The following is a 14625-nucleotide window of genomic DNA, read 5'->3' as shown; positions in this document are numbered from 1 at the left end:
TCTATTCTTTTCCCAAGTTCAGTTAGCATTCTTATTACTCATGCTTTGACCTCTATATCTGGTAAATTATTTATCTCTATTTCATTAGTTGTTTTTTCAGGAGTGTTTTTTGTTCTGTTGTTTGAAATAAATTCTTTTATCTTCTCATTTTGTTTAACTTTCTGTATCTCTAGGTAAAAGTTACTTATCCCAAACTTAAAGGGGTGTCCTTGTGTGGGAGTGTCCCTGTGCACTCTGCTCGTGTCCAGTGGCTTTGCTGGGAGAGCTGAATCTGAAGTGAGCACAGGTTACATCTTCCCCCAGGGTGTGCTGGCAGTTACCACCTTGGTGGGAGGTAGGGAGGGTCTTCTCCTACCCTCCAAAGACGGAGGGGCTAGAGCCAGAGCCAGGTGTGAGCTGGCACTTCTCCTATGCTCAATGGCTATAGCCACCCTATCAGGTGTAGGACCAGGTATCAAGGTGCTGGAGCAGAAGCCCTAAGGGTCAGGTCCAGGCTGGTTTTGTTCCCTCTTAAGTGTGCACTCCCTCTCCCCTCCAGCAGTGGCAGCCTTCGCCCTAGTGAGCAGCTGCATCGGAGCAAAAGGGTCCAGAGTAGGTGCCTGGTGTGGGCTGGGGTGTGCACTGGGATGGTCCCAGCACATCAGTAGGAGTTCCAAGTAACTCCTGCCCCACCACTTCTGCACACACTGGTAATGATTGCCCCCACCCTATTCAGATGCAGGGCCCAGTCTGAACCACTCCATCTCCCCCAAGTGCTTATCCTCCTTGACAGTGGCAGCCTTTACCTAGTGGGGAGCTGCTCCAGAGCAAGAGGGGCTGGAGCTGGCATCCGCGCAGGCTAGGGCAGCTGTTGGGGTGGTCTTGGGACACCGGCCAGAGCCCCAGGCCATTTTTAATTTGTTTCCTCTACCTTGTTCCTGGGAGTAAGCAAGCGTGTGTGCGCTCTTCAGGAGCAGAGTCTCAGTTTCTTACAGCTCTCTGGTATGTCCCACTGATTTTCAAACCAGCTAGTGGGATTCAACTTTCCATTGTTGGTCCCCAGGACTGGGGTTCCTAATATGTGGTTCAAGCCCCAAAATCCCCAGGGAGGATCTCTGAACCTGTGACATCCCCTCCTCTTCTGTATCCCTACTAGGGACATAGGTCCCGACCTGATCACTTCTCCCTTCCTAGCAAACTCTGTGGATCTTTCTTTGCAGCCTTGGTTGTAGACATCTTTCTGCCAGTCTCCAGTTTGTTTTCACTGAGAGCTGCTGCACATATAGATGTATTTTTGATTTGTTTGTAGGGGTAGGTGAGCTCAGCATCATCCTACTCCACCATCTTGATTCCCTCCATCGCATATGTTCTCCTTTTTGCAGAATTTTTATAACATTCCTAAAAAGAAATAACCTGGAAATTGAGATGCAAGGCAATAGAATTGACTTGTGCATGAGATGATACTGTTCTTTCACTCCATGTGAGTTTTGTCCCTAAAGTGTCCTCAGAGCAGGAAGCTTGCCACTAATAAGGCTAGACCTGCCTTAAACCAACTTCAGTAGAAACACTGACGTCTAAATTAGTGGTTCTCAGCCTTAGCTACACAGTAGGCTCCCCTGGGGAATTTAAAAAACTCTTCATGCTAGGAAGTATATGATATCTGCCATTTACTTTGAAATGAATCATTGAAAAAAGTAAATAGTTTGATAGATCGATAGAGAAAATGATGGATGAATATATGATAAGTAAGTATAAAAATGTTAATGGTTGAATTTGAATGGCAGGTGTATGCACATTTCAATTTTTATGTATATTTAAATTTTTTCATAATAAAATAAATATAAAGGGAAAACTCCCCATGACCAGGCTTGCACCCCAGAGCAATTAAATCAGAATCTCAGGGAGTAAGTCGTAGGCTTCAATACTTTTTAAATCCCTGGTGATTCCAATGTGCAACCATAGTTGAGCACCAGTGGACTGAATGGTATGAAGTGAAGTCTGGTTAGGCTTGGCAGCTATAGAGCTGACTGAATAAGTAATCTCCCTAGAGATTTGCCGAACACCTCAGTGTTAATCTTATCTCATCTGCCCAAGGGACTTACCATAGGGTTAGCAGACAAGCTCCAGCCCAGAAATGGCAGGTGATCTGAAAGGCAGTTGATAAACCATGGTTGTGAAACAGTATGTTGTCCAATAAAAAGATAAAGCTATTTGGCCACTATTTGTGTGCTTTTAATTAATATTTTCCAGAGGCAGCGATGCAGTTAAGTATAATCATCTATACTTGTGTAACCTTGCACAAGTCTTAATTTTCTTGTTTCATCTTATTCACCTATGAAATGAGCTGGGGAAGTACACCTCTCTTATTTACTTCTCACTGGGAAAGGTGATCAGTGTAATAGGCTGGGTATATACTTTCTCCTTTGTGACACTAATCATCTCGTAGAAGCTGTGGCCCATGATTTTGACCTGCTTTTAGCTTTCCCAAGAGAAATGAAGTATATTTTTAAGTGTGTGAGAAAAATCTTAAATACTCATAGCCGAATCTTAAACCCTTAAAGCCAAATTTTAGCTGGGAGTGGAATACATTTTAAAATTTATTAGTGAGTTTGATGTTACCTATCTATCCTTTTAAACCTTGATTACATGTTAGAGATCATCCTTATAATCTTAAGGAAAATACATGCCTTTTTTTCTGCCCATATTCCTGTAATAAGGGCTGAAGCTTTTTGATAGCCTTTGAAAGGTGAAACACTTTTGAAACTATTGATTCACTGGTGTTTTTATGTCATGCCTTGGATTGGCACATTCCAAAAGGCACTGACCTCACCAGCCCAAGGGAAAGTGCTCTTATATAGCACGTTATTCTTTTTTTTTTTTTTAATTGACAATCTTGTGTTAGTTGCTGGTGTACAGCAGACTGGTTCAGTTTTATATATATGTGTGTGTGTATATGTTCTTTTGTTTTGTTTTTGTTTTTGCGGTATGCAGGCCTCTCACTGTTGTGGCCTCTTCCGTTGCGGAGCACAGGCTCCGGACGCGCAGGCTCAGTGGCCATGGCTCACGGGCCCAGCCGCTCCGTGGCATGTGGGATCTTCCCGGACTGGGACACGAACCCGTGTCCCCTGCATTGGCAGGCGGACTCTCAACCACTGTGCCACCAGGGAAGCCCCAGTTCATTCTTTTTTATGGCTGAGTAATAGACCAGTGTGAGAGTGTGTGTGTGTGTGTGGTGTGTGTGTGTGTGTGTGTATATATATATATATGTATATATATATATATGTATGTGTGTATATATATATGTGTGTATATATATATGTATATATATGTGTGTGTGTATATATATATATTGTGTATATATATATGTATATATATATGTGTGTGTGTATATATATATATGTGTATATATATATGTATGTGTGTATATATATGTGTGTGTATATATATATGTATATATATGTATGTGTGTATATATATATGTGTGTGTATATATATGTGTATATATATGTGTGTATATATATATGTGTGTATATATATATATACGTATATATATATGTATATATATACGTATATATATACACACACACACACACACACACACACACACACACATCTTCTTTATCCATTCATCTGTCGATGGATATCTTGGTTGCTTCTATGTCTTGACTATTGTAAATGTATAGCATATTACTCTCGTAAGATAATCTAAAAGAAGAGCTACATATTAAATGTAATCAAAATAATAGTCTGCTGTGTGTTCTCTCAATTGGATTATAATCGATTAAAATATTACATATGAACCATATTAGATAAAATATTGCATTGTCAAAATTGACTTAATGATGTAAATACCGGGTTTTAGGTGTTAATGCAGACTGTCAGAAACTGTCGCCTCACACTCAAACATGATTTTAGTTTCATATATGGTGCTGTATACTATTGCATTATCTAAATATGCCCAAATGTATTTATCCTTTTTTTTTTTTTTTTTTGCGATACGTGTGTCTCTCACCGTTGTGGCTATCCTTTCTTATGTCGATGGATATTTAGACAGTTTTCAGTTGTTTGCAAATAATGCTGATATGATGAATTTTTGCACATGTCTTTGTACTCATCCAAAATATTCTCTATTCTAGGTATAATTCTTAGGATGAGAATTGCTGGGTTGTATGATGTACATAAATTGAAATTTACTAGAGTTTGTCAAATTTCTCCTAAAAGTAATTATACCAGTTTAGAAAGCAGTCTATATAAGAAGATGTAGAGTGACATGTGTTAACATGGATGAATCTTATAAAATAATACTACATGGGCTTCCCTGGTGGCGCAGTGGTTGAGAGTCTGCCTGCCGATGCAGGGGACACAGGTTCATGCCCCAGTCCAGGAGGATCCCACATACCGCGGAGCGGCTGGGCCTGTGAGCCATGGCTGTTGAGCCTGCGCGTCTGGAGCCTGTGCTCCACAACAGGAGAGGCCACAACAGTGAGAGGCCCGCATACCGCAAAAAAAAATAATAATAATAATACATACTGTTTAGGGATACATTTAGAGTAAAATTATTAAAAAGGAATAAGCATGATAAAACATCAAATTCAGGATAGTAGTTAACTCCAGGATGGAAGAGATTTAGTTGGATTAGGCTACACAGCGGGTTTCAACTATATTAGTAATGTTTTATTCTTTTTAAGTTGAGTGATGAATAGAAGGAATGTTGCTATATATGCCTGAAAGATTTCCAACATTTTTTTTTATAAATTTATTTTATTTATTTATTTTTGGCTGCATTGGGTCTTCTTGGCTGCATGCAGGCTGTCTCTAGTTGCGGTGAGCTGAGGCTACTCTTCATTGCAGTGCGTGGGCTTCTCATTGCGGTGGCTTCTCTTGTTGCGGAGCACGGGCTCTAGGCCCGCGGGCTTCAGTAGTTGTGGCTCGCGGGTTCTAGAGCACAGGCTCAGTAGTTGTGGCGCACAGGCTTAGTTGCTCCGCAGCATAGGGGATCTTCCTGGACCAGGAATTGAACCCATGTCCCCTGAATTGGCAGGAGGATTCTTAACCACTGCACCACCAGGGAAGCCCAACACCTTTTTCTTGTCTTTAAACATGTTAGTTAGTGCTTTATGTTCACTTTAATCTACCACGGGCCTCATCACTCTTATACCAACTGGATTCAAATATTATGTTAGCTACCTAGCCCCTTAGGAGCAGCTGCATTTGTGACCTTAATTTAGAGATTATTTAAAGGTTTTGTTTGTTTTGTTTTAGTAAATTTTTATTGAGCTATAACATATTATACAGAAAAGTACACAGGGTACAGTTAATGGATTTTCACAAAGTAGAGGTAACCATGTGACCAGCACACAGAATATTCCCAGCACCCAGAGCCCATTTCATAGCCTTTTTCAGTCACCATCCCCCATGATGTTACTATCCATCATCCTGACTTCTAATACCCCAGATTAATTTTTGAACTTTGTATAATAATACAGTATATACTTTTTGTGTGTCTTGTTTCTTTCACCCAGCATTATAATTGAGAGATTCATCAATGTTGTTTGTTGTTGTACTTCTTTGGTTTGAATTGCTTCATGGAATTATATGAATATTATTAAGGGTGCTGTGCTGAAATTATCAGTTTTATGAATGTATTTTCATACTTCTAGTCAAAATACATAACTCTGGCAGTTTAGGTTGTTTCAACTCTGTAGCTCATTTCAAACTTTGGGGTGACGTTGTAGGCTTGTCCTACTTTATTTCCAACTTATATGTATCGAAGAAGAAAAAAACCTAGGAAATTTATTAATAGCATTAATTTAGAATACTTGAATTATAAAACACATAAAAATAAGTTCCTTTTCATCCATTTCTTAGGTGTCTCACAGTTTCTATAGTGTTATATTTTATATTAGAAAATATATGTAAGGGGCAATATTAGGGTAGGAGATTAAGAAGTACAGACCACTGTGTATAAAATAAGCTACAAGGATATATTGTACATCACATGGAATATAGCCAATATTTTATAATAACTATAAATGGAGTATAATCTTTAAAAATTGTGAATCACTATGTTGTACAGTTGAAACTTACATAATATTATAAATCAACTATACCTCAATTTTTAAAAATATGTATCTATATATATTTAGATAATTTGAAACAATAGGAGGATATGACCTTGACCGAAATACTGGTATTTCCCGAGACTGCCTGGTAAGCTAGCTATGGAAACTACTTGGATTTTAATGACACAGAAACATCAGATCTCTGAGGGCAGCAGGATTTATTTGCTTTTGTGTTCTTCCCCATTTCAGTGTCCTGAATTAGAAATCCTTCCAAAAAATAAACCCAGTATAAAAATTAAAGTGCTTCATAGATGAGAACATGCCATCTGACAAGTTTCAGGGCATTTTATTGAGTACTCTGAGGCTGGGGGTAGCGTAAATTACCTGAGAAATATTGTGGAATAAGGATATCCTGTGTTTTGTTTGAAGAGAGGCAAATCTAAAATTCTTGAGTGTTCATCAGTATTTTCCACTGAGTTCTAAGGTTAACAGCAGTTTGCTTACGTTTATTTTGGTTTTGTTCTTGTTTTTTTTTGCGGTACGCGGGCCTCTCACTGTTGTGGCCTCTCCTGTTGCAGAGCACAGGCTCCGGACACGCAGGCTCAGCGGCCATGGCTCATGGGCCCAGCCGCTCCACGGCATGTGGGATCCTCCCGGACCAGGGCACGAACCCGCGTCCCCTGCATTGGCAGGCGGACTCTCAACCACTGCGCCACCAGGGAAGCCCTGCTTACGTTTAAAATGAGAATAAGTGTTGCATCAATACCTCCCTTTAGAGGTAGCCATTCTAATTCTGAACCTTAAGTGAATACACTTAAGGGGGAGCCATGGAACATGTTTTATACTGTACACTGTGGAAAAGAGCACCAGAAAGAGGCAAAGATGAGAAAAAGAAGGATTCTTCTGATGGAACAAGAGAGATTTCCTGAGACAAAATGTGTTTTCATGTAGCCTTTCTAAAAAAACTAAGTATTAGCACTCAAAGTTTAACAGTTCTTGAAAACAATCAGTGGCTACAACCAAGAGGAGTTTGCCCTTCAGAGGTGGGAAACAAGAAAAGATACTGAGAGAGGAAAAAGGTTATTTAAATTAAAAATTTTGGATGAAATTTTTTCTGATTCAGAGATAGGCTCAGTAATGTTAACTGTTGATTTGTATTGAGAGGGTTGGGAATAAGAGGAAGAAAATGTAGAAATATACACAATTTGGAGATTTGTGAGTAAATATTAATGATTTTATTCCCCCAAATCATCTTTTCTTTAAAGTGAAAGATGTGAGTAGCCAGCTTTATGAGTTAGTTTTCAAATATAATTCAGCCTATAAGAACTCTGTTAATTCAACTTTCGTAATTCTCTGTGGGTAAACACAAGACTCTTGTCTCCTTACATATTGACAATTCTAATTATCCGTACTGAGAAAGGGTTTTGAATACTAGATACCACAGTTCCTTTAAAATTGAGATATTTTACCCACAACGTCTCACTGTTATATTCATGAGTCATGTTAATTTGGAGTTTCCATAAATGCTATAAACCAAATGAATTATCTCAGTACATGTATAGGGCTATAGCCTACTTTTATTTGTTGAAATAGCTATTTTAGTTGAAATAGCATCATTAGAGGGCTTCCCTGGTGGTGCAGTGGTTGAGAGTCCGCCTGCCGATGCAGGGGACACGAGTTCGTGCCCCGGTCTGGGAAGATCCTGCATGCCGCGGAGCGGCTGGGCCCGTGAGCCATGGCCACTGAGCCTGCGCATCCGGAGCCTGTGCTCCGCAACGGGAGAGGCCACAACAGTGAGAGGCCCGCGTACCGCAAAAACAAAAACAAAAACGAAACAGCATCATTAGAAAAACTTAGGATTGCTTTTTACAAGTTTTAAGGATTTTCTGTGATTTTTTTTTTTTTTTTGCATAACTTGTTACATCTTTCTTTTTTGTTTTGGAGTATATATATATATATTTCATTAATGAGACTTGTTTTTTTATTCTTCTGTTTTTTTCTCTAGATAAAAGTTAAGCAGCTAGAAGAACAACTACATTCTTTTACTGAAACCAGTTCACAGAACGACCATCTACGCAAGTTCAGTAAGGCACTAGAGGGCAAATATGCTCAGGTGTGATTAATAGCTATAAAACAGATTGCTTCTATGTTGTTTTAATTAGCTTTTAAGAAATTGGTGCCTTTCTCCCCACCTCACCATATGATCCCAGAAAGATGAATATTCTCTCACTTGACTCAATTTATCAAAAACATTTTTAAACACCCTTGATGTACAAGGTTCCACTCAACCACAGAAGAATTCATAAAGATGCCTGAAGCAGTATTGGGACACTCAACTTGCTAAGATTAGGAATGTACTCAGCAGACTTTATTATAGAATAGAAGGTTATGCCTTTCAGAAACAAAATAGATTGTATTGTGAGCATGCATAGGGAACATCATCATGATGAAAGCATCGAGAATCTCTATCATAGAGGAAGTGGTTTTTTAATTTGAGCCTTAAAACTTTCGGCAGACGTGAGGAACCAAGTATCTTTGGGTTTTTGGGTTTTTTTTTTGCAGTACGCGGGCCTCTCACTGTTGTGGCCTCTCCCGTTGCGGAGCACAGGCTCCAGACGTGCAGGCCCAGCGGCCATGGCTCATGGGCCCAGCCACTCCGCAGCACGCGGGATCCTCCCGGACTGGGGCACGAACCCGTGTCCCCTGCATTAGCAGGCGGACTCTCAACCACTGTGCCACCAGGGAAGCCCTCTTTGGGTTTTTAATTACAGGCAAACGCAGAACTCATTGCCAACAAGATATACCTGCAATAGCGCACTTGAAAGAGGTATTAGTAGTGAAGGTGCTTACTTGTTAGCATGGTGGCTATTGAGACTGAAAACCGTTCATAGGTCACATAACAATTTAACATATGAACAGAGAAAATTAGACAAAGAAGATATGTAAAACATTTAGTGAAGAAAATAATCCAGGAATATGTTACTAAAAGAAAGTGATTCATTTCAATGATTTACAAATTTATCACATTATTTATTTTTAATTTTTAACACTGTAAGCATGTGTAACTTCTTTAACTATAATGTTTGTGTATGTATATCCTTGGTAACCAAGCAACTAGAATGTGTCTTCAAATGGAAGGCTGCTAGGGTTCTAACAATCTGACTCTACTGGTAAAGGGGACCTCATTAGATACGCTTTGTTTCTTCACTAGGACATACTTTACACTAGTATTTTCTTCATTCTGAAAGCAAACGAACACATTTTTAAGTATATTTTCCATCCCAGCTTCATTTAGAACGTTGTGTTGTTTCTCATAGTAAAGGGGGCACTCACTGAAAAATAATTCTAGGTTTAGTTGATTTTGTCTTTTTAAATTGGTGATGCCTCCAAGAAGAAGGAAGTCTCCAGAGAGGCCTGCATCTTCAAAATTCCTTGAAAGCTATAGGCCCTATGTCAACAATGTAAAGGAACGAACTTCATCAGCTGGTTTGCCCAGTGTTAGACCAAACCCTACACGCCACGTGACCTTTGCACCTACCCTGACTTCTGTGAGGTCTTCTCAGGAGATCGGAGACTCTAGGATCTCTCTAAAGACTCTTTTGAATGCCATTAAAACCATGGAGGGAAGACTGGAAGGTAAAATAGACATTCTTGCCTCAAGACCATTAAATGATGAGTCACCAAATTTTCTTTACCGGGATTCGGTAAGTGAAGGCCACAAATTAAATCATAAGGAAATTTCAGATTTATACAACAATGAAGAAAAGTAGTAACATATAGAAAGATAACATTTGGAGGTGTGAGTAACAACAAGGAAAGAACTTCTTCACAAACAGGAAAAACTGATGATGTAGATCAAAACCGTCCTTCTGGCTATTGCATACTTAATTTTTGTCTTGGACACAGAACTGTCATATTTGGCTTAAGAGTAACCATTGAGATGTTTACTCTAATTTTCACTTTAAAAATTAATGCTAATAGTCTTAACATTTATAGTAAAATGGGTAAAGCCTGATTTTAAAGTAGAAATACATAAATAGAAGCCCTGAGAACTTGAACATTGGAAAATACTTTCCAAAGAAAACTTACTAGAGCATCCATCTTCGTTTGATATTTAAAAATAGAAAGTACTATAGATTGTCTTCTAGAGTTAACTACTATTTAGACCCTTTTTGTAAGCACTTTTGCTAGTGGCCTTTTCATATTTATAAATATTTTATACACACTGGTAAAATTATAAAAACTATATTCTTCCTAATGTACTTTTCTAGAACAAAATCCAATAGGTTTTCAAAACCTTATGTTAGCATATTTTGTACTATTCTTGAATCCTTATAGAAGAAATTATTTTTAATGTTACAGGTTAAAAGTTATAAGGAAGTATAATATTGAGGAAGATGTGGGTGAAAGGCGTTCTTCTTTGCTGCTGTTTGGAGTGCCCTTTTCCTGTGGAGGGCAATTTGGCTTTGTTTATCACTTTATGCCCACAGTTGTATTTTTTCCTACAGATACACTAGCTTATACATAAGACATGTTTACAAGGTACTTTCTGAAGTATTGTTTGTTATTAGCAAAAGACTAGAAACAACCAAAATTCCATCAGTAAGAGGCTGGCTAAATAAACCATGGTACACCCATAGTTTGGAATACTGTTTGAAGATACATTTATCTTAATCATAACATATCTATTATTAGGTTAAAACAGTCAAGGCTCAGAAGAGTATACAGAGTATTTTAATATTTGTGTGCAGAAGGATTGGGGCGATGAAGTGTACATATGTATTCACTTTTGAATAGAGTCTCTCTAAAATGAATCGTAATAAATTGGCAACATTATTTTCGAGGAAGGAAACTGGGTGGCTGGGAGATTTTTCACTTTATCCTTTTGCACCTTAAGAGTAGTGTGAATGTGCTACCCATCCAGAATAATTTTATGAACACTTTATTTTCAACAGAAGCAAAAGTAGAGAAAGGATGGTCTTTTCATCAAATGTGCTAAGGCAATTGGGTATCATATGCAAAAACAAAAAAACAAAATACCTTTGATCCATACCTCTTACCATATACAAAAATTAACTCAAAATGGATGAAAGCCCTAAAGGTAAAACCTAAAACTGTAAAACTTCTGAAACATAGGATGAAACCACTGTGATCTTGGATTACACAAAGATTTCTTAGATTTGACATCAAAAGCATGATCCATAAAGGAAAAAATGTAACATTGACAACGTATGCTCTTCAAAGACATTGTTAAGAAAATGAAGAGAAAAGCTACAGGCTGGGGGAAAAACATTTGCAAATCACATATCTGATAAAGGTCTTGTCTCCACAGTTTATTAAAAACTCTCAAAACTCACTAAGAAGGAAAGACAATCCGAAAAAAAAAGAAAAAGGCGCAAAGTATTTGAACACACGTTTCACCAAAAAAGATAAATGGATGATAAATAAGCACTTGAAAAGATGTTAAACATCAGTTATTAGGGAAATGCAAATTGAAACTGCAGTGAGATACTACCACACACTATTAGAATGTCTAAAATTGAAAAACTGATTACCCCAAGTGTTAGTGAAGATGTGGAGGAACTCTCATACATTGCTGAAGGGAATGTAAAATCACTCAGCCACTCTGGAAAATAGTTTGGTAGTTTCTTTAAAAGTGATACATATTACTACCATACAACCCAGCCGTTCCACTCCTATGCATTTACCAAAGATAAGTGAAAGCGTCTGTCTACACAAAGATCTGTATACAACTGCCCAGAGCAGCTCTACTTGTAATAGCTTAAAACTGGAACAACTCAAGTGTTCAGCAGAACACTATTCAGCAACATAAAGAAGACTGAGTGAATCTCAAAATAACTGTGCTGAGTGAAAAATCATTCAAAAATGAGTACATAAAATACGATTTCATTATATAAAATTCTAGGAAATAAAAGTGAATTGATTGTGACAGAAAACAGGTCAGTGGTAGCCTTGGGTGGATGTGTAGGAACAGGGAGAGATAGAAGTGGGGGAAATTACAAAAAGGCATAAGGGAACTTTTGGGATAATGGAAGTGTTCATTATCATGATTATGGTTTATACATACATCAAAATTGTACACTTTAAATATACATAGCTTATTGTATGTCAACTATATCTCAGTAAGGCTGTTTTAAAAAATATGAATGTATTATACTGAAATTAATTATTTTTAAATGTTTAAAATAACATTCTTGAAATGACAAAAACAGTAGCGATAGAGAACAAATTAGTGGTTGCCAGGGGACACGGGATGAGTTTGGGGGAGGGTGTGAACACAGAGAAAGTAGCACAAGTGAGTTCTTTGCGGCAGTGGAGCAGTTCTGTATCTTGATTGTCGTGATCACAGGAATATGTGCATGGGATCAGATTACATAGAGCTGTGTGCATGTGTGCATACACAGATGAATGCAGATTTAAAAAAATGGTGAAAATTGTAAGTTTTGTAGTCTAGTTAATCTCATTAAAGTCAGTTTCCTGGTTTTAATGTTGAACTACAATATAAGATGTCATCAATAGAAGCAGGGAAAAGAGTGCATGGGGACTCTGCACTAATTTTGTAACCTCCTGTGAGTCTGTATTTCGAGATAAAGTATTTTTTAAAAGAGTAGTATTTAGAATAGTATGATCATCTGAAATAACTGTAGATATACTAAAAGTATTTCAGAGATGTAAAATTCTAATACTTCTAATTAGGATTAGGACACTATTTAAAACACTTCTGTAACACTATTTTCTTGACACTATTTAGTGCTTCTTCACCTTTGCTTTTATGATATTAATTTATATTGTATTTTCAAATTCTGTGATAATCAGTTTCTCCCCCGTTTTTCATCTTAGCATCATTGTCTTATCTCCCTTACCTTCATTCTGTGCTTTCATAGAGATTGACATATATTAGAGATTTGCCCATGTTTATTAACAGATTTTTTTTTTGCTTTGTAGTTTTAAGGGGAAAAACAGCTACTAAAGCTAGTTTTTATTTACAATAATATATAAGCATATTTAATTAAACATTTTAAATTTGGCTTCTAAATTGCTGTCTTATTCTAATTGCTGATTGATTGTGCTTTGGGAGAATCATTTATCATTTCTTTTTTTCTACTAAGGTGAAATCCATTCTTGAAAAGAATGAAGGGGAGCTCTCACGAATTGTGAAGGTTCGTGCTGCAGCCCTGAAAGAGACTCAGAAGTTGAAAGGTGACCTCGAAGCTTTGGAGGACAGGGGGAACAAGAAGGCAAGACATCAATCCTTTCTGAAGTCTGTTACTGAAATGAAGCGCTTCTGAAATTTTCATGAGCCATATTCTTTCTTTTCTTGTTACCTTTAGTAAAAAAGAAAGAGGATTGATCAGAGGAGGATTTTTTTTTTCCTAAAAAAGGATAACTTTAGAAGAGCTCTAAAATATTTCCCTTAACAATACATGATTTAACTCCCAATGGTTTTTTTTTTCTTCCTGTCTTAAAATAATCAAAAGTCCTATTTTTTTCTGTTGAAACACATCTGACCTTGGTATTAATAACCACCTACTTATGTTCTATTAATGTGATATAACACTGTTAAGATTTTATATTAAGTCAAATTACCAAATGCTTTCTGCTTAACCGTGTGTGTACTTAGTGGGAAGAGGGGTAACATCCCAAACTTCTTGACAGCAGGTGCCAGATTTTGCCCCTCTGAAGAGGGCTGTGAGTCACATCATTCTTCAGCAGCTCCCACTTTCTCTTATGGTCCTTTTTCCTCAGATAATTCTGATGGACTTCAAATGTGTTATTTTCTTCTGACTCCATGGTAAGATAGCTGAGGAGGGCTAGCGCAGGCCAGTCTGGGACCCCCTCTACACCCAAGAAGCTGTTGGTCCTTATGTCTCTAGTTAATATATGTGCTGGACACGACAATAGTTAGGATGCACTGCAGAGTTCTTCATAGGATCCATATGATCTAGGGTCTAGTTTTCTCTTTCTCAAAGTCAGAATAACTTAAGAAACAAAATAAATACAAAATATACTTTAATTATTCCTCTTAGCATTCTACCAGACCTGGTTTCCATACTCTTCTAGAAGTCATGGGACTCAGCAGAAGAATAACCAGAAAGGATCAAATATCTTTGTCTTATTTCATTTTCTATTAGGTGGGAAACTTTCAGCGACAACTGGCAGAAGCTAAAGAAGACAACTGCAAAGTTACAATCATGTTGGAGAATGTGTTGGCTTCTTACAGTAAGATGCAAGGCGCTCTGGAAAAAGTGCAAACAGAGCTTGGGCAGAGGGATTCAGAGATTGCAGGCCTCAAGAAAGAAAGGTACCAGAGATTATTTTTCTGTCTTTGTACTTGTATTTTTCTGCTGCCTTGTAGTAAAGAACAGAGTGCAGTCAAGAAACAGTCACTTTATATTGATTCCCTTGTGAAAATAAAGTAGTAAAATGGTATTTAAAGAACTAGCAAATTCAGGAAAATCTGGAATTATAAATAAAAATGATATCCAAAAATTCTCATATTTTGTAGTGATGTAAATAAGTATGTATTCTAGAAATTCATGTGATATATGCTGTTTTATCCTTG

General features: G+C 37.6%; 1 protein-coding gene across 1 annotated transcript in view; it reads left to right on the top strand.

The window, feature by feature from the left end:
- CCDC150 (coiled-coil domain containing 150) overlaps positions 1-14625 on the top strand; it is a gene marked incomplete at its 5' end in the record, with an annotated part of 86678 nt that overhangs the window by 54747 nt on the left and 17306 nt on the right. Inside the window, 3 exon segments of the mRNA XM_082657928.1 lie at positions 8047-8154; positions 13172-13300; positions 14195-14364. Coding sequence (XP_082514054.1) covers positions 8047-8154; positions 13172-13300; positions 14195-14364 — 407 coding nt within the window.

This window comes from Grampus griseus (genome assembly GCF_964374135.1).
Source record: "Grampus griseus genome assembly, chromosome: 7".
Taxonomy (NCBI): Eukaryota; Metazoa; Chordata; class Mammalia; order Artiodactyla; family Delphinidae; genus Grampus; species Grampus griseus.
Note: the sequence above shows the minus strand (reverse complement) of the source record. Positions and strands in the feature narration are given on the sequence as shown.